Here is a 20070-nt window from a genome sequence, read left to right on the forward strand (position 1 = left end):
CGGCAGTATGGGTGACCGAGATGACAAGAATACAAGACTAGGTGGAGGTAGGAACACTGGTTCAGATTAGGAGGAGGTAATGTTCAGACGGTTATTGCGTACGTTAGAGCAGGGGCAATGTATGCAATAGGAGTAGAATAAGGGAATGGATATGATGCTGCAGCTTATGGCTAGACAGATGGGCATCAATATTAATCCAGGTGATGCAAACAATGGAAATGGGGGCAATGATAATAATGGAGGCCGAGGCAACAACATTGGTCCTGAGAATAACATTAATGGTAATAATAATGGCATGGCACCAATGAGAATGAGTTTGATAACTTTAGACACGTTGCACGCCTACCTCGGACAGCGAGCTCGAGACCTCTTCTACCCACCTTCCCACCCAAAGATCTGGTTCAACCATTAAATGAACCGCAGATTACCGAGTTACAGGATCAGTTCAGGAGGGACTGGGAGGCTAGTGGACCGGAGTTTCAGGTGGATATTTCCCTTAGAGATTATATGGACTTGAGGATGAGACACATGCCTAGAGTAGGAGGGAGGAATCAAAACTTTGAGCTGAGAAAGAAAGTTGGAAAACTTTCTTTACCTTATTATGATGCCTCAGGGAAGATGACTGCACAAGCTTGGGTGCAGAAGGTAGATACATACTCATGAGGGGTCGCACCATGGCATGGTAACCTTGGGGCATAATCATATCACATCTTACGAGGAGTTCACTGAGAGACTCATACAGAGATTTGATAACAAAGATCCCGAGTTACAGTTTAAAGAGTTGGCACAGCTCAAGCAGTGGGATCAGTTGAGACATACATCAGTGAATTTCAAAGTTTAGTTGTGTTGGTTACAGATATTTCAGAGCGGAGATTAGTAGTGCTATTTATGGATGGACTCTTAGATCCCTTGAGGGGTTGGGTCAAGGGGCATGACCTAGCTACATTACAGGAGGCAACTAAGAAGGCTCGTGACTTAGCACCTTCTTTTTTTAAGAGCAAATTTCAGCCTAGAGATTCACATACGAAGAAGGATAAGGATAAGGACAAAAAACCTTTTTACCAGGATGCACAACCAAAAGGGGATAATAGAAGTTGGATAATGACACCTTGAATGAGTTGAGGGGGAAGAAGCTGTGTTTTCATTATAGAGAGCCTTGGGACTTATCTCATAAGCGCCCTCTCAAGGCTAAGGCAAATCAAATGGAGTATTTTTCAGCGGAGGAGTCATAGTCAGAGGGGGAGGATCAGCACTTTGATTCGGATGAGAGTAGCACTCCAAAGTAGAACATCATTCCTAAGGATCATAGGTCATTGGCAGGATTGACAAGGGCTCAAAAGGCGATCACATTTAGGGTCAGGGGTATTATCCAGAGGTAGAAAGTGATCTCTCTCATTGATATTGGGGCTACACATAACTTCATAGATGCATGGTTAGTAGCCACAAGAGGTTTACAGACCGAGAAGCATGTTGGGTTTAGAGTCATGGTAGCTAATGGCGAAAAATTATTATGCACTTGGAAGATATCGAATCTTCACATCAGGTTTGGAGATGGCTATGAGTTAGACGATGAGTTCTATGTGGTAGATATGGGAGACTATGATGTCATCCTCGGCATGACATGGGTGGCCTCACTAGTTGAGTTCACACTCAACTTAGCAAAATTGGAGATGAGATTCCAGCATGAGGGTAGAATTGTTGCACTCAAAGGACTTTCAGACAGGAGTTAGAGTAGTCTCCTTGAAGAGAATGCAGAGACTTTTTTGGCATAATGACATAGAATGGGTAGCAAAATGTTTTATTATGCCAGCTCCACAGGAGCCACAGGTAAAGAGTCATCCACCAGATATCTGGAAAATACTTGATTGGCATGCCAAAGTATTTGGCGATATTCCACATGGGGTTCCTCCTGACAGGGGAATAAAGCATGTTATTGAGCATGAGGACTGAGCCAAATTGGTCATGATTACCCCCTATCGTTATCTTGAGAAACACAAAGATGAGATAGAGAAGGCAATTAAAGAGCTATTGGAGATGGGGCACATTTGGTTTAGCAAAAGCACTTTTGCTTCAGCAGTAGTTCTAGTGAAGAAGGATGGGACGATGCACATGTGCATCGATTATAGGGCATTGAATAAGAAAACAATTCAAAACAGGTATCCCATTCCTAGGATTGATGAGCTGATTGACGAGTTGCATGGTGCACGCTTCTTCACCAAAATTGATTTACGATCTGGATACCACCAAATCAATATGAGAGTAGGACATCAAGAAGACAGCCTTCCAATGTCACTATAGCCATTTCGAGTTTATGGTTATGCCTTTTGGACTAACCGATGAACCTACCACATTTCAAAGTTGTATGAACCAGGTGTTCAGGGGGTAATTGAGGAGATTCGTCTTGATCTTCTTTGATGACATCTTGGTCTCCAGTAAGACCTGGGAAGAGCACTTGTAGCATCTGGAGGATGTGTTATCTATTCTGGATAGAGAGTCATTGTATGCCAAGGAATCAAAATGCAAGTTTGGGATGACTGAGCTCCTTTACTTTGGGCATATCATTAGTGCCGATGGTGTTCAGGTTTATCCTAAAAAGATTAGAGCTATTGTGGATTGGCCTACTCCCACAAACCTCACACAACTTAAGGGGTTCTTTGGTTTATGTGGTTTTTACAGGAGGTTCATTAGGGGATTCTCACAGATTGCTGCACCTTTGACAAATCTCACCAAGAAAGGAGCCTTTACATGGACAGAGACAACGCATAGATGTTTTGACCACTTCAAACAGGTGATGTCATCTTGTCCGGTTCTAGCTCTATTGGAGTTCACGGAGCCATTTAAGCTTCAATGTGATGCTTCAAGAGACGAGATAGGAGCTGTATTGATACAGGAGAGACACCCCATTGCATTAGAGTAGGAAGCTCCGAGGAGTTGAGAGGAGTTATTTTGTCTACGACAGGGAAATGTTGGCCATACTGCATGTATTGGCCAAATTCCAATCATATTTGGTAGGTGGGCATTTTGTGATCAAAACTAATCACAATAGTATTAAATACTTCATGAGCTAGTGTGATCTTAATGACTGACAGTAGAAATGGGTTACTAAATTGTAGGCTTATGACTTTGATATAGAGTTTGTCAAAGGTAAGAAAAATGTGGTGGCTGATGCTTTATCTCGGAGACCTCACTTATGTGCTTTGGTAGAGGTAGATTGGAGAGAACAAATTGCAGCGGAGTATGCAAGAGATGATTGGGCTTTTAGGATAGTTGTGGGCACCATTCAGGATGACAAGTATGCGGTGTTGGATGCATTGATCAGATTTCAGGACAGGGTTTATTTGATCACTAAATCATAGTTTAGAGAGGAGATTCTGAGGGCATTTCATGATGCACCTACAGTTGGGCATCTAGGGGTCTTCAAGACCTATAGGCAGATCTGAGAGCGGTTCTCATGGAGAGGGCTCAAGGATGATGTTCAGAGGTATGTCAGGGAGTGTGCAGTTTGTCAGCAGAATAAGGGAGAGCACACGTTTCCCACAAGTTTTCTTCAGCCCTTGCCCATTCCGGACAGGAAATGGGAAAGTATTTCTATGGACTTCATCACTAGTTTACCACAAGTGCAGGGAAGAGAATGTATTTATGTGGTGGTAGACAAATTGACAAAGTTTGCTCACTTCTTTGCTATTCCTTCTACTTATACAGCAACTCAGGTGGTAGATTTATTCTTCAGAGAGGTTCAGGTTGCATGGGATACTGAGATTTCTTGTTAGTAACAGGGATAGCAAGTTCATGAGCGCCTTTTGGCAGGAGTTGTTTAGGTTGTGCGGTACAAATCTTACACCTAGTATGAGTCACCACCCTTAGACAGATGGCCAGACGAAGATAGTAAATAAATGGGTCAAAGGCTATTTGCGGAATTATGTGACTGCACAACAGAGAGCGTTGGTCAAGTGGTTATACATGGGGGAGTATTGTTATAATACCACATATCACATAACCATCAGGAATGACTCCATTTATAGCATTGTATGGGTATGAAGCACCCAGCTTCATGGATTTAGTTCTGGGGAACAATTGAGTGCCCAAAACCAAAGACCTGTTGCAAGATAGTCAAGATATCTTGAGAGCGCTCAAGGAGAACATACAACAGGCGCAGAATCAGTAGAATTTGAATGCTGATCAGCATAGGGTAGAGCACAATTTCGCAGTAGGGGATATGGTGTATTTGAGGCTACAACCATATAGGAAGTCATCGCTCAAGAAGAGTGGAGTAGAGAAGCTAAAGCCTAGATTTTATGGTCCCTACAGGGTGATTCACAGACTGGGCGAAGTCGCCTATGAGGAGCTTCTAGAGGGCAGTCGGGTGCACAATGTATTTCATGTGTCGAGGCTTAAGAAAGCCATTGGTCAGAGTGTGGTTCCTTCTACAGATTTACCCCCTTTGGATGAGGAGGGGAAGCTCGTGTTAGTAGCTGAGGCTATTCTGGACACCCGAGAAAGGAATCTCAGAACCAGTATAGTGAAGGAGTATTTGGTTAGATGGAAAGGCTTGCCAGAGGAGGATGCTACATGGGAGAGTGAGCAGGTTATTCAGCAGGCTGGACTAAGATTGCTTGAGGACAAGCAATTTCAAGGGGGACAAACTGTAATGTCCCCACTTTAGCAATCAACCAAGTGTGTGTGCGTTAGCTTAATTCTACATGGTCTCAAGGGCTAACGAAGGGTTTAAAGGGATCTTAGAGTGTTTTGGCCTAGTCATCTCCAGTTTGGGTCAAAACGGAGTTGATTTACTCAGTCTCAGGCATACTTACTATTTTTAGTAAATCAGTAGGACACATGGGAGGCTAGTTTTGGTGATCAGATTTGATACTCCTCGACGAGAGCTTTTTGACGAGCTATCACTCGTGTTGTTTGGAGTCTGATAGCTAATATATTTTTATGCCTAAAGTATTATTAAAGTAACATTTAATTTAGTTGTAAAATATTAAAGTGTTACTTTAATATTAAATTTTATGGGAATGTGTGCAAATCAAAGAGGGCGCCTAAAGGAGACATAAGTGATTATTTTAATATGTTTTATATTGCACATCTTTTATCCCGCATTGCTTATGTGAGTTGAATTGACCCTTGGAGAAAGAATAAAAGAGAGCGTTAGTGGCTTTATTCGGCAAGTTGAATATGAGAAGAAAATTGATGTGTGAGTTGCAGATCCGTTCTTGGCATTAGAGGATGTCTATCCTCTCTTGTGACATTCTAGACGTCATTCCCTTAGGGTTTGGCCTTTCGAATCCATTGCTATCAGCTTCATTAATAGGCAGATTGGGCACATTTCCAGCTATAGGTGGATTGGGTGTTTGCTCATATCATTCTCACTTCTTGTCCGATGCTTATGCCATTCTGAAGGGATGATTTTATGCGGGTCTTGGACTGATTGAAGGCATATTTTATTGTAGCAGCATTGTAGCACAACACTATTCACATTACTGTAGCGTGACACTATTCACGTCACTGTAGCACGACACTATTCATGTTACTGTAGCAGCAAGATGGGAAGTCATTACTGGAACATTATGGAGTAATTGGTGAGTTGAAAAGTCTGCTATGCATTTGATTTTATTAGTTTGAAAATTAATATTATTTCAGCAGTAGTTCAGTCTTCAGTTTGCATATTATTATAAATTCCTTCTTGTTCATGTTATGTGGTTTCAAATCTATGCAAAGACATAAAAACAAACATTTTATTTCCGGAGCCATAAAGGGGTTTAAACATTTAACGAAGAAATTAAGAGTTGGATGCAAATTATTTGACTAAATTCCTATCAATAGTTGGTTCAATTTTTGGGCATTTCTAGGGTGCCCATTACACTCTAAGTGGCTCAACCAGTCCCTCCATAAAGACATAACTCTCCTCTGCTCAAAGATATCATATACGATCAGAAACAAGCTCTGGAACTCACTAATGAAGGCCTTTAGGTCACCCGTTTCTCTCAACTAAGCTAACTCCCATAAATATACCTCAAGATCCTTCCTATCAAAATGCTCTATTAATCTATCCACGAACTCTGGATAGGAAAAAATTTGATTATGATGTAAGAAAACCAATCCATGGTACCACTAGTCATGGGCAACTCCATCTTGATGCAGCACAAAAATCTAATGGCTTCCTCCTTAGTCATGGGACACAGTGCTAAAAATGTATCGAGCTTGTGGACTAAAGCTCGAGCTATCACCTTGCCATTGCCGTCAAAGTGGGATAAGGTCATCTTACTGCCTACTTCTTGCAAATATGACTACCTAGGTCTTTATATCTCAGGACCAGACCCACCTTTAGTATGCTCCTGCTTCGGTGTCATGAATCTATCAAAGTTAAGGCTCTGCTTAATGGCTTGCAGAAAAACATGTCACTCAGCAAATGTGCAACTACATCATCCACAAAAGTCGCGACCTCAGTCTCAGTAATGGCCGCATCTGCCTTCAGTGTCAGAAAAGTAGGCCGTTCCCGCCTATCATAAGCACCAATATAGCTAGTCTTGTCAATCCTATCATCAATCCTGACCCGGTCCTCTTCTCTAATCCTATCACCAGCTCTAGACTTGTCATCAACTCAGGACCTGTGGGAATTGACAGAATCATCTCAAGTACCCCTCTCCCTACTCCATCCTCTAGGGAAGGCAGTATGCTGCAGTGTGTTAGAAGGCTGTTGCAGTACATCAACAACATGATGCTTCCCAACTGCCACATCTTTGAAAGTCTCTTTGACCTTTCTATCAATCTCAGAACTAGTGTTAGAATCTCTATACCCTGTATCTCCTAAATCATTAATATCGCAGTCACTATTACTACTAAACTGAATCTCTGGTTCTCCATCACTAGGTGCAGACGTGCGACCTTTATGGGTGTAATGTCTACCCGGAATAAATCTCTGAGCCATAATGTAACCCAATTCCCTATAGGTTGGTAGGAAATTGCTCTCATACCACTGTAAAGAGCCCAAGTTGGCTCTCAGTAACTATACTAAAAGATATGATGTTTTTAGATTGTTTTGTGTTCTTGCTTGAATAATAATAACTCAAATATGACCTCAATGCAAGCTCTAGCTCTGGAAAATATGGAATCTCATCTACAATTTGCAATTATGAAAGTTGCATATAGTTATTTCCTCAATAACGATTAAATTACTATAGACAAATGGAAACTAGTGAAATTTACAATGAAGTTGTATTCACAACAGATATAACAAGAAACGCAAATTCCACAATTGGAATTCCCACATGAAACAGAGTATGCGGGGTATGCTGAAGACAACGCTGCTTCACAAAAATAATCGTAGGCTCCCAAATGATTTAGATGCAACACCAGGGAATCACCAAGGTTGGCGTCCAATGTAGTAAGCCAATCACCCCAACAAATATGCAATGATAAGCACAGATGTCCAATGCCCAGTGCTGGTGTAATAGCGCCCAAAAACAGATAACAAAGGCATCTGAAAGCAACCCAAACTCCTACAGACTTACCTCAAACATTAACGTAGCTCATAATGCCATGATTGCAGCAGTATAAAGGAATGCCCAAAACCAATGGTTATGGATGCCTAATGCAAAATAGCTAGGCGTCTAGAAACAATGATCAATAATGCCAAAATTGCAGAGATAGTGGCACTCCAAAAACAAAGATTATAAATGCAGCCCAAATACCAATGGGAATATCGCCTAGTTGGAAACTGATAATAGAATTGAGGCATCCTATAGAAGATAATAAACTTTTGATTCCACAATGCATGAACAAGTCGCCTGATAGAAAGGGTTTCAAATGCTCAAACAACAGTCAGCAATGTTGCCTCAAACTGATATGATAAGACACCCAAAATTTAGGTACAATGGCATCCAAAAAACAGAGATGATAAATACCAAACTTGCAGCCCTTCAAGTCAAACCAACAAGAGTCTAGAAGGTGCACAAAATCAGATTATATAAATAAATCAATTCACTATACCTCAACAATGAATTGAATGTGCAACCCAGATTTAGAATGCAATTCCATTTTGCTATACAACAGTAGCAAAGTGCCACAAGAGGAATCGATCCTCAAGTGAAAACCACAACTTCAAAACTCTCACAAGACAATGTCAAACACAATAGAGAATGAGATGGTTCTAATTGCTTTATGAAGCCTCTTTTATAAAGCACTTGGCTTCTCTAATACACCTTTCATTAAAGTTGCTTCATCAACACACCCTTCAATTAGAAGCTTCCAACTAATTATTTAATTAAATAACTTGCAAGCACATGGCTTCATGAACATACTTTTCACTTAAGAAGCTTCTCATTTACACTTTCAATTTATCACATGAAATTAGATAATGTCTCTTAATAATAAATGCCTCATTAATAACTTATTTTATGAACTACATAAATATGCTCAAACCACTGCTGATGAAGATCAACTGCTAGTGCCTCCACTGCACTGTTAAAAATAGAAACCACCTCAGATGAGACATACTAAAAATAGGAAGTCTGTCGCAGAGACCCTCAAAACATACTACCACCTCACAAGGGTCACCATGATGAACTGGCTTAGTCTAGCCGCAGGAGCTTGCTAAAATGGGGGCATTACAGTTTTGCTTGTTTTTCAATATTGTTTGGGGGGAAGTTGATCATTTCACAATGGGTATACTTATCAGGATATCAAGATGTCTAAAGCAGTTTTCAAATGATGTAAGACAGGTTAAAGCCTCAAGATGCAATCTGGCAAATCATAATTTCAAATTTTGGGATTAGCCATCTACATGGCCTATTGAGTGTTATGAATATTGTCTATTGAGTGTTATGAATATATTATGGAATTCTTATACCGTTGAATACATAGCAGTATCTTCTTTCCCAGGTTTGCAATAGATTTGGTAGTGGGTTATCACCTCTAGCTCTAAAGTAAATCTTCCAGTGATCATTTCTATCTTCTTCCACTTGTAGTCAACTCACCACTTAGATATTAGTTTCTTCTTCACAAGTTTATATAGTATATTCAAGTTCCAATTTATTATCTTTTCCCAAGGTCTATAGAAACTTCATTGGTATACTATCTTCACTTATATTTTAAGCACCTTTTGAAGGAAGAATCTCAGTACTAGAGAGAAGAGGAAATAATTTTGGTTTAGTGTGATCTGTATTATAAATAATTTGAAAGAAAGAGTTTGAAGATGTAAATATGTCAAAAGAAAGAGTTTGAAGATGTAAATATGTCAATTGACAAAAAGGTTCAGCATATACTTCAATATATTGTAGATTGCAGTCCTTCACACCAGTTGCAAATTGCATTGCTTGAGCAAATGTCCATTTACGGTTTGCATCCACACGAATTTCAATTAGATGCCCAACCTTTTGTCGAACAGCCTGAATAACTGCTGCATCCTCTAGGGGTTCAGATCGACGAGCTACCTGTAGACAAAGCAGAGCATATGATATTTTCATTGTCAATATTTTGAACTCTTTCTTTTTCTGAAGTAATCAATCTTCAACATTCTCACTATCATTTCAATCACTAAATATTTGTAAATTGAAAGAAAAGAGTAAAACAAATCCGTGTTGGTGTATTCACATTTTGATTAAAAGCACACGATTTACATGCAAATGGTATCATATATTGATGCATACAATACCTTCAATTTTACTGTATAGAAACCTTGCTCAACTAATTTTGCTGCAGCTAAAGCAACCTCCTCTGGGGGATCATCTGAGTCTAGAAGTGCACATATTTGTATCTTTGATGAAAGATTTTTGGAAATATATGGTGATTCCTGCTTGCCAAAAGAACTCTGCAAATTTTCAGAGCCAAGAAGCAAGTCTGCAATATTACCGCCACTGGTTGCTGCTAACGCACTAAGGACCCCCATTTCCAAACCACACCGCACACTTGGAAAGAGGGAGCATACCTATAGGAATCCAAATCATGAGGTAGTATGATTATTTACATGCAATCATTTAAGAGGACAAGCATTATAAGATGGTAGGAGACAACATAGATCAGAAACCATTGTAAAGCATTGGATCAATTGATAGGTTTAAAATTGATTTCAACATACAGGTATTCCTATATCTCGCCATATCCATCCAGAGAAAGAGTCATTCAGCAGAGACATGAGAAAATTCAGTGACATATTATTTGCTCTATAAGCAAGAAAGCTCAATTGCTCTTCAACATCCAGCATATCCTCACTGTTCGGTCCTATAGGAGCCACCTGATAATTAATAAAAAGAGCAATGCCAATATAAGAAATTGAAAGCAAGTTCTGAATACTGCTGTTAGCTAACATTGGAAATATTTACATTGTAACATATTTAGAAAAGAAGTGTGTTTGATGTCAGCTTCAAATTGTTTAGGTTGTCATAATAATTTATTTCCAGAATAGAGCTCACTGGTTTCTTTAAGTGGCTTGACATACATTTTATAACAGGTCAGTGAAAGCGTTAAGTCTTTCCCCAATGATGGAAAGGAGTTTTCTCAGGGTATTCTGATGACATGGTTGCGAAAGTAAAATGTAAAAAGATGATCCGGAATAAAATTGGAACAGATACCCAAAATAATCAACAATGACATGATAGCTTTTAAAATGTGTTTAAAATAGTTGAACAAAGCTTGGGGTTCTGTGCACAACAGGAAAACCCATACATTGGTTAGTTGAAGTCTATCTAGGTCACTCTGACCCGAAGTGGAGGGACTAGTATGCAAAGATAGAAACTGGTCATGAGATATCTTATGTTGTAGCATAATCATAGTGTGATGATTGTATTGACATTGTGACTGATCTAAGTACTGTTTCATATAAAAGTAAATGTTTCCAAATATTGCTGGCTAAACAATGTCATTTTATTTGGGCCTGTGCTAAAAAACAGGGAGAACTCCTTGAATGAACATGGATTAGGTCAAGTTTAACATTGGGTCTGCCTGGAATTTGATTAGGAGGGAACAATAAGAATAAGGAGCCATTAGGTCTTTGGAATCGACAAGTAACGAATCTATTAGGCCTAGGAGCTACCCTAAGAGTGATAAAGAAGCTTGGAAGATGGAGAGAAACAAAGATGAAGAAAAAGGGGAATAAAATTTTGTGATGTGGAAACATAAAAGAAAATCAATATTTTGATAACAAATGCTAAGTGTGGAAAAATATAGATATTCGAAGCTTAAAAAAAAGTGAGGAAGAAAGAAGGAAATTAAAAAATTCCTTGTATAGAGTTGAGATTTCATCTTTTTCAAACAAATAAAAATAAAAATATAAAAATCCAATGTTTCCCTTCAAAATCCATGTCTAGGTCAAATTTGCCCCCCAAATTCTCTAAGGAAAACTTTCCACTAAGAATTCCAAGGCCTAGTTGATTTTCCACTTAATTTTATCCACAACTCCTTTTAATTTCCACCAAAAATCCTTAATGGGGTCAAATTTCCACCTTCGGAGCTAATAGAAATTTAAAAAGAAAAAAAAAAAGTATTGAGGTTGGTCTTAACAAGCTGCAAGCCCATGGAAGAAAGGGTTTTAACAAAAATTCAAATTTTAAAGACAAATTGTAATGCCACTCTTGTTGGGTGGATATTTTGCAACCAACAGTTTTGGGTAAAATCCAGTTGCAAAATAGGATGACCAGCGACAACGTGTTTGACAAAGTCTCTCCTACCTTAAAGGGAAGGCTCCCCCTTCTCACCATTTCTTGGATCAACTCAAGGTAAGCAGGAAGTTGAGAGATTTTGTAAAGAGGTGTTACCAATATTCTTTCCTCTTAACTTTTAGGAAAGAATCCAGTTACTCGTGGAGTGAGTAATGGGCAGGGTGAAATTTTTAACTACACTTCTATCATGGGCAGGGTGAAATCTCTGTTTACCGTATAGGGTAAACGGTTTATTAATGTATGCAGACAACAAACAAGAATATGTAACATAGTAGTACTCCTTTTATTATTCGCATATATGCCGAAGAGATTACATAGTGCTTTCAATGATGATTACAACAACGATCCAAAGTCCATTCCAGAAGGTGTACATATACCATTCCGAAGGGGTGACTCAACCTTTACGTGTCCTTTCGGATGCTAATCTACCCGTCAGCTATTTTATAACTTCACCGACAACATCATCCCCCCCAAAAGAAAAGTCATCTCGGGACGACAATTACATAAAATATCCGAGACAAATTAACAAAACAGGATACATTAACTAACTAACTATAACAAGATAGATATGTTTCCGTCACCCCACGTTCACATTCATTTTGTGCTTGCACCAAATTGGTCTCCAAAATAAGTTGCATTTGTAGCCTTTGCTAACACAATACTGTTTCCTTAGTCAAGCTGACCTTGATAGCCACCCGTGCCACTTTCTCTGCTTCCAACTCTTGGGTAAACTGAGCCAAGTGTTGCGGTATTGCCTTCAACTGGATGATCAGCTCCTCCCGAGCTCTCTATGCATCCACCAAGACAACTTCACGTCCAACACCTACTCCAAGTGCCTTAAAGTGTATCACCCCTCTCGAAAGGCTTGCTTTGTTGTTCTCTCCACCTCTGGTACACAGACACTCCATGCCTGTAGTAGCTCCAGGTCTCATCAACTGGTCATACTTCCCACGACTGATAACTGAAGCGTCTGGGGGTCTAGGGGGCAATGCCCCCAGTGGAGTCGAGGGGCAGTGCCCCCACAGGGTCCTGGGGCAGCGTCCTAGGCGTGCTCATTGTCGCAATATAGGGCGGGGTCGAGGTGCAGCACCCCCGTCGCTAAGACCAAATTAGCACTCTCAAACCCACACGAAACTCCATGGAACACACCTTTTTTGTGATTTTCTTTCGATCCCACACTCTTTTTGGCAACTGCTTATGATTTACTACCTGTTTATGTCTTTTCCTTCCCTTTGGCATCATACGTTATTCATTCTGAACAGTTTTGATTTGTCATCTTTTTTTCTCTCCTTCTCTTCTGACTGCTTCCTTTTGTTGATCTGTGATGGTATTATTTGCAGAGGCCACACAAATAATACTTGTGGGTGCTTACTCCCTCCTCTTCGGTCACTCAGAAGATGTTTGCAAAATCCAAACCAAAATAGCTCTCCCAAGATGATGACCTCTGCTTGTGCATGCCCGTACGGTAGTAGTGCCTTTCATCTCCCGTTTTGCATGACCGTATGAAGTGAATTTCTTGTGTTCTGCATGACCATACGGTAAATGTCTGTGAAGAGATTTGACCACTGTACAGTTGAAGATGATCTGATATTAGACATCCATACGGCATGGATGCTAGAGACTTTGATTGTTGAATGGTTGAAGCCTGCGTGATTAATCTGCTGCCCATACAGTTATGTGGATGTATGCACGATTTTTCTAATTGTTTGTATGGCTTTGCAAATGCTCCCTGTACGGTTTTCTAAAAACCCGTACGGTCGATTTTATAAACACTCTCCGTATGATTTCACAATGCCCGTACACTATCTTAAGACGTCCATACAATGTCTGTACACTTCTGCCTGCCGTACCGTAGGGTGTCTGTGTATGATAAGTTTTCATACAGTGCCTTAGAATATGGTGAAGATGTCGTACAATCTTGAGAAGAACCGTACGGTGTCTTGGAATGCATTGGGATGCTGTATGGTCATCGTATGGTGCTTTTCTAACTTTTTTCTTTTAAAAAAAAAATTCTTTTGTACTACTGCTCCTCATTGTTTGTTGACAGGGAATAGTTTTGGCATGGTATATTTTTAACTTGGAACCGTTCACCTTTTTTGGAATTTCCTGCCCGTCCAATGTCCATAGCTTTATTGCTCCGTTATCACCTACTTCCCAGATTTGGTATGGCCTGACCCATTTGACTTTAAACTTCCCCGGTTTAATTTCGTTCCATCTGCTATACTTCAACACCAGTTGTCCTAGCTGAAACTTGTTCAGTTTTAGGTGTTTATCATGCCATGCTTTGCGCCTATTCGGTGTGACCTCCGTGGCCCATTGTGCCTGCAATCGTTGCTCATCAAATTTATTTTACACGATCTCTCCCTCAAGTTTTCCATATTGCCTAGTTTGTTCTCGACACTCAGTACCATGAATTCCGTCGGCTACCACTCCTTGCCGTCAATAACTGTATTTTTGATTTTAGAACCTTCATTCCATACTGCTAAAGTTTTTATTAAGCCCTTCCTCTTTGTTCCCTATGCAGACCATACGATGTGTTTTCCTTGCTGTTGGCACATTTCTACTAATTTCGTAGTGTGGTGTAACCTTTTCTTTCTGTGTGGTCCGTTCACCTTGTACTGTACGGTGGAATCTTTCCTTTTGCTACTTTTATCTTCAGCTGTAATCGCCTTTCCTTCTTCCACTTCTTTGTATTCCTTCAGACATTCATTTTCCTCTCCCTTTTTATCAATCCTTAACATATTACAGCTTGGAAAGAGCTCATAATCCTCCATCTGCCAGTGAAAAAGGTCGTTCAACGAGTCTAGGTCGTCCTCATTCGACCCTCCTTCTAGTCTCAATACTCCCTCTTCATCAGGTTCCATTCCCTTCTTCCCCTCGTCATCCCCTCCACCTTCGCCTTTGGACTCCGACGACATTGCCTCCTCACCTACCATTTGTGTATGCAGGTCAATTATGAATCTTCTGCTTCCGCACTCCATTGATAGGGTATTCTTCTTCCAGTCATGCCTAACCTTTGCTTGTAAAAGCCATCCTCAGCCCAGAATGGTGTCATATCCTCTCCTCTTTAGCGGGATGATGACGAAGTTGAGTAGGAACGACTGTGTTCCAATAGTCACTGGTTGTGCCATCAGGATCCCGAAAGGTTTAATGTCGTGTTGGTCCGCCATTAGTAATTGGAACGTAGGCGGCCACAACATCGGCTGTCCCAACTTCTTCCAGGTATCTTTTGGTAGGACATTTACCTCGAAACATCCGTCCACAATTGTGTCTTACAGGACCGTTCCTAATATACCCATCTTTATGACCGTCGGATGCTGTCCGGATGTGAGCGCTAGCAGCATTGGGTCCGCTACACTTGCTCTACTTTCCTTTTCCCTTCCATGTTCTCCTGGTAGTTTAGTAGTCGGGGCTATGTTCGTGAGTGCTGTCCGTAGTTGAGGCATTGTGAGGATCAGATCATTGAACTTGACTGATATTTCAGTTTGTAATATCTGCCTTATGATGTTTTGTTTTGCGCAGTTCCTCGTTGAGGTACCGGTAGTGTCCTTCAATTGTGATTTCTCTGCCTACGTTGCTTTCTCAAATTCCGCCTGTGCTTCTTCCAATCTCTTCTTTTCTTCTGTCGGGTCAAGGTTCAATTTTTCTTGTTTACGAGTGATTGCCAAAACTTCTTCGTTTGCGCCGATGCTGATAAAATTCACTCCTAATTTCAGGCACTTGGCATCTTCATGATCTCTAGGATTGCACCATTTGCATAACAACTTTGGTGAGTTTGTTGATGTACATTTCCGTGCAAAGTGGCCCCACAAATTGCATACTCGACATTGAACCATTGGGCAACCGTTCGCATCGTACTGAATTCAGCTACAGCCCCCATTATTATTGTTGATATTGTTGTTTTGCCCTCTTCTATTGTTTTTGTACCCACCAGAAGTGGCACCATCATTGCTTGTGTTTCCGCTCCCTCCTGACGTGGAAGCCTCCTGTGTTAGCACTTGTTGATGCCCTCTTGTTTTCATATTGAAAGAGCATTCTTTTGTGGAATGTCCCATAATTTGACAGATATCATAGAATTGGTTTTTCGGGCAAGATCCCTTCGTGTGACCTTCTGTCTTGCATTCTATGCACCATAGCTCATTTCCCTTCATCTATTTCTGCATATTCTTAAATTCCTTCATCATTCTAATCATATCTTTTTGGAGAGCTCGAACCTTCTTACTGTCCTTTTCGTCACCATTGCTATCTTCTTCCAAAGACAAGTCATCTGAGTCGGATGAGCTACTTTTCTTCTTTTCCGTTTTCTGTTCACTCTCTAAGTCCATCACCCGATTGTATGCTTTGGTGTATGATGATGGCGGCACAATCTTCATTTTCTTCCTTAACTCTGAGCGTAGTCCTTCAATGAACCATCTCTTTTTCAGCCCATTTGTCGGCTTACTTTCCATTTTATTTATTAATTCTTTTAGTTTTCTGGCATATACACAGACTGTTTCATTTTTCCTTTGCATTGTGGTGTAGATTTTTACTACGATTTCATTGTCGTCTCGTACTAATTAAAACTCGGTGATAAACTCCCTTTTAATTGCTGCTCAAGAAGTTAATTTTTGGGGATCGGCTTCGACAAACAAATCAATTGCTACACCTGTTAGGGTTGTTGGAAATTGTTGGACCCATTCATCCATGTTGGTTATGCCATTCGCTGTCCAAATTGTTTCAGATGTCTTACAGTGTTTGATTGGATCGACCGTTCCATCACCATCAAACTTTGGCAATTTTTCCTTTAGTCCAGCCATTACTATTCGAGTTGGAGGTACTTGTTGTGTGCCCGCACTGTTCTGTACACCCAAGCTATTTTGAACACCTGCACTGTTTCAGACAGTCGTCTTATTTCCCACAGCCATGTTATTTGGTGAAAATGGGTCGTCGTTAAGCGAAGTTGTCCATTCTAGAAGTGTATCACGGACGAAGAGTTCACTCCACGCTCGTGCTCTCTTAGCACTTCGAGCCATGTGAGTTAATTCCCTTCCATTTAGATTCTCTTCCCTCGGTGTATACAGCTTAAGAAATTCCTCCCTTGTTTCTTCCACCAAATCCAACCGCTGTCGAGTCTCTTCCAAGTTCCAATAATTCTTCGGTGCTTCGGTGTCCATCGACAATCTGCTAAAACCTCTGTTTACGCTCGGCCTGTTGTGCCAAAATTAAAATTTCTTGTGAGGTGCGTATTTCATCTTTTTCCTTTATCTTATTCCTATCCTTGTTAAGTTGATTCGGCATTAGTCTTCATTCCTCTGCCTTCATTCCAGGTCCATGGGGCAATGGCGCCAAATGTTTACCGTATGGGGTAAATAGTTTAATGGATACAGGCAATAGAGAAGAACATGTAACACAGTAGTACTCCTTTTATTATTCGCATATATGTCGAAGAGATTACATAGTGCTTTCAATGATGATTACAACAACGATCCAAAGTCCATTCTGGACGGTGTACATAACCATTCCGAAGGGGTGACTCAATTGTCATGCGTCCTTTCGGATGCTAATCTACCCGTCAGCTATTTTATAACTTTACCGACAACATGCTAATCTACCCATCGGCGATTTTATAACTTTATCGACAACAATCTCTACCTACACTTCTATCTAAAAGTTGAGAATGGTGATATCAATAAACTGACACTAACTCAAAGGCTAATTGAAAGTGTACCAATTTGGCTCTAAGGAATATGCTTTACTAATAGGGCACAAAGACTTCCAAAAGTAGAGATATCTTAACTATTTTGTGAATCAAGAAAAAATATAAGCTACAAACAAAGCTTCTAACTATATATCTTTGCAATTGCTCCTAGTGAAAGCTCCGGCTCCAATTGCTTCTTAACTCTTTTTACACTCAATTATCAAGAACACAAGGTTACATGAATCAAAGATAACATATGCATAATTCGCACAAGTAACAATCTCACTCAATCAAAGTTAAGTCTCAATTGCTCCTTTGTATTCACTTTTCTCTCAAAATAGTGCTACACAAAGAAAGTTCAGCTGGCACAATTTCTTCAGAGCTCTCTTGTATACAATAAAATATAAAAGATGGTTTTACAATGAGGGAATACTCCTTTATATTGTTTACCGTATTGGGTAAAGAAAATAATGCATACAGACAATGGAACAAAATAGCAGATAAGAATAGTAGAACTATATTCGCATACGCCAAAACATTACATTATGCTTGATGATGATTACAATGCTTCCCGAAGGGGGTATATATACTCACCGAAGGGCCTTTCGAAAGGTTCTCGAAGGAACCCATCGAGCACAAATCGGCTACATAACAAATAATACATACTATCCTACCCATCGGCTCATTTACAATTATTTACCGACTACATCTCATTCCCCCCAAAAAGAACAGTCGTCTCCAGACAACCATACAACAAAATTGTGCAACTAATGACCAAGATACTATGCAGGGGGACGTGTTTGTGCTCTCAGATCACTCAGCTTAGCCTGAAGCTTGTAGACTCGTTCCTTCCGAACCTTCAACTCTGCCTCCGCTTCCATCTAAAGCTCCAGTGCGGACTGCATCATTGCTCTAACTTCTCCCATTTCTTTTTCCTTTTTTGCTGCCGCCTGCACCTTCTCTGCTACCAATTGCTCCTTCTCTGCTGCCAACTGCCTTTGTTTGACTAACAGGGCTTCCCTCTCGGATTGCCAAGCCGCCCTCTCAAATTCCCAGGCTGCCCTCTCTAAAGCCAACTTGACAGCTGACTCCTCCCGAGCTCTCTTAGCTGCTACTTGATTCGCCTGACCCCTCCGAAGAGTGTAGTATGCCTCCCTGTGCAACTTGACTATCGCCTGGAGCAGACCCTCAACCCGACTATCCACACCAAAATCTGCCGTGGTGGCCTAGTCCCAACACATCTCATTAGTCTTTACATCTGGCCATCCCTGCTCCTCAAAACACACTGTGAAGGCAGCTGAACATCCTAGTCGCATAAACGAGATGACTCCCTCCAGCTCCTTCACAATCGAATCCAATTTCTGAACCTCCATCAAGTCCAACACCTGACGAGCTTGGGCTGCCAGAGTGAAGTTAGCAAGAAATGCCTCCTTCATTCCTGTTTCGCACTCTAATGGATGTTCCTGCATATCCATAGCCATCTCCACGACGTCTGCCATACGCTCAATAGTACTGTGCGACGGTCTACTGTCTGGAACTGGCCTTGCTACCTAAGGTTGAGTGTCTACCTCAAAATTATCATCTCGCGTAGGAGTCTACAAATAGGCCATTTGGGGAGCCGGAGCATAGTGGAACCGCGTGCTCAAAAAAGTACTGACCTCTCGAAGTTGACTCTTCCTATCCCGCTCAGGTGATGCCAACAGTGCTGCATCCACCCTCACCACTGCATCAGATCCTACGACATCCAAGTGTACACCCGACGTACTCTGTCTCTCTGCTGTCTCCGGTACTGGGAGGTCAATTACCTCCAAGGTCGTCTCCTCCCCTCTGCTTGGCAGGCTCTCTACTGTAGGTGCCTCAACTCCTGCTGGCTGAGCCATGACAACTTCCACTTCCATTGCTAGCTGTGCTACGGTAGGTTCCACTTCCACTGCTGGCTGTGCTACAGCAGGTGCCACGGGTGTTGCTACCGGAAGTGCTTCAGCAGGGGCTGAAAAAGTCCCTCAGCTGACGGGTGCTGTCGTCTGAGCAAACCCTATGGCAAACCCAACTCCCGGTCGGACAGGAGAAGGCCTTACCCCATGCTGCCATGGTGTTGCTACTGTGACTGCCTGCTGGAGTGCTGCTGTTCTCATCTATTGTCTATACGCATTGATTTCTTTACCTAGTACGGTAAACATATATAGGCACAGTAGTTGAGAAAAAGATGGAGGAAAAAGTGGGAGCAACTCAACCAGCTTTGGCCCGATCTAACTAGAAGAGAAATTATTGGGTTACATGCAACTGCACATGCAACTTGCATTACATGTAATTACATCTTTTCATGCAATGCATCCTCTTAGATCTACAAACAAAAATAAAAACAAAATAACAATTTTAAAGATTGTTCTTTAGTGCCTCGAACTTGATGATAACATCACGCGCTGTAGGAAGATGAAAAATCTCCACTGTCTTTGATATGGCCTCTATCCTTATTGTATCTGCATATGCTGATTGCACAACCTTAGAATTTGCCACTAGGGAATCTAGCAAGTGTTTTGTCGAAGATTTATACATGACAAATTTGTTCATAGTGTGAGAACCAAAATCTTCAGAATCTAAATCAGCATTGATCCTGATTGTATATTCTGAACTTGCCCTTTCAACTGCAATTAGATTACTACGTTCATCAAGAACCTGACATCCCATTTGCCCCAAATCACATGTGACACTTGTTTCTACTACTTGGCAATCTCC

At 40.9% G+C, this 20070-nt stretch overlaps 1 protein-coding gene across 1 annotated transcript in view; it reads right to left on the bottom strand.

Annotated features, from left to right (window-relative positions):
* The window catches only part of PHYLLO (2-oxoglutarate decarboxylase/hydro-lyase/magnesium ion-binding protein), a 327122-nt gene that overhangs the window by 15324 nt on the left and 291728 nt on the right, over positions 1 to 20070 (bottom strand). The window contains exons 21-23 of the mRNA XM_089799357.1: positions 10079 to 10234; positions 9656 to 9928; positions 9267 to 9434 (exon numbers count right to left, since the gene is read on the bottom strand). Of these exons, the coding sequence (XP_089655483.1) occupies positions 9267 to 9434; positions 9656 to 9928; positions 10079 to 10234 (597 nt within the window). The remainder of the gene's footprint in view (positions 1 to 9266; positions 9435 to 9655; positions 9929 to 10078; positions 10235 to 20070) is intronic.

The sequence above is a fragment of the Cupressus sempervirens genome, chromosome 9 (genome assembly GCF_028749045.1).
Source record: "Cupressus sempervirens isolate cs-2001-9-10 chromosome 9, ASM2874904v1, whole genome shotgun sequence".
Classification (NCBI taxonomy): domain Eukaryota; kingdom Viridiplantae; phylum Streptophyta; class Pinopsida; order Cupressales; family Cupressaceae; genus Cupressus; species Cupressus sempervirens.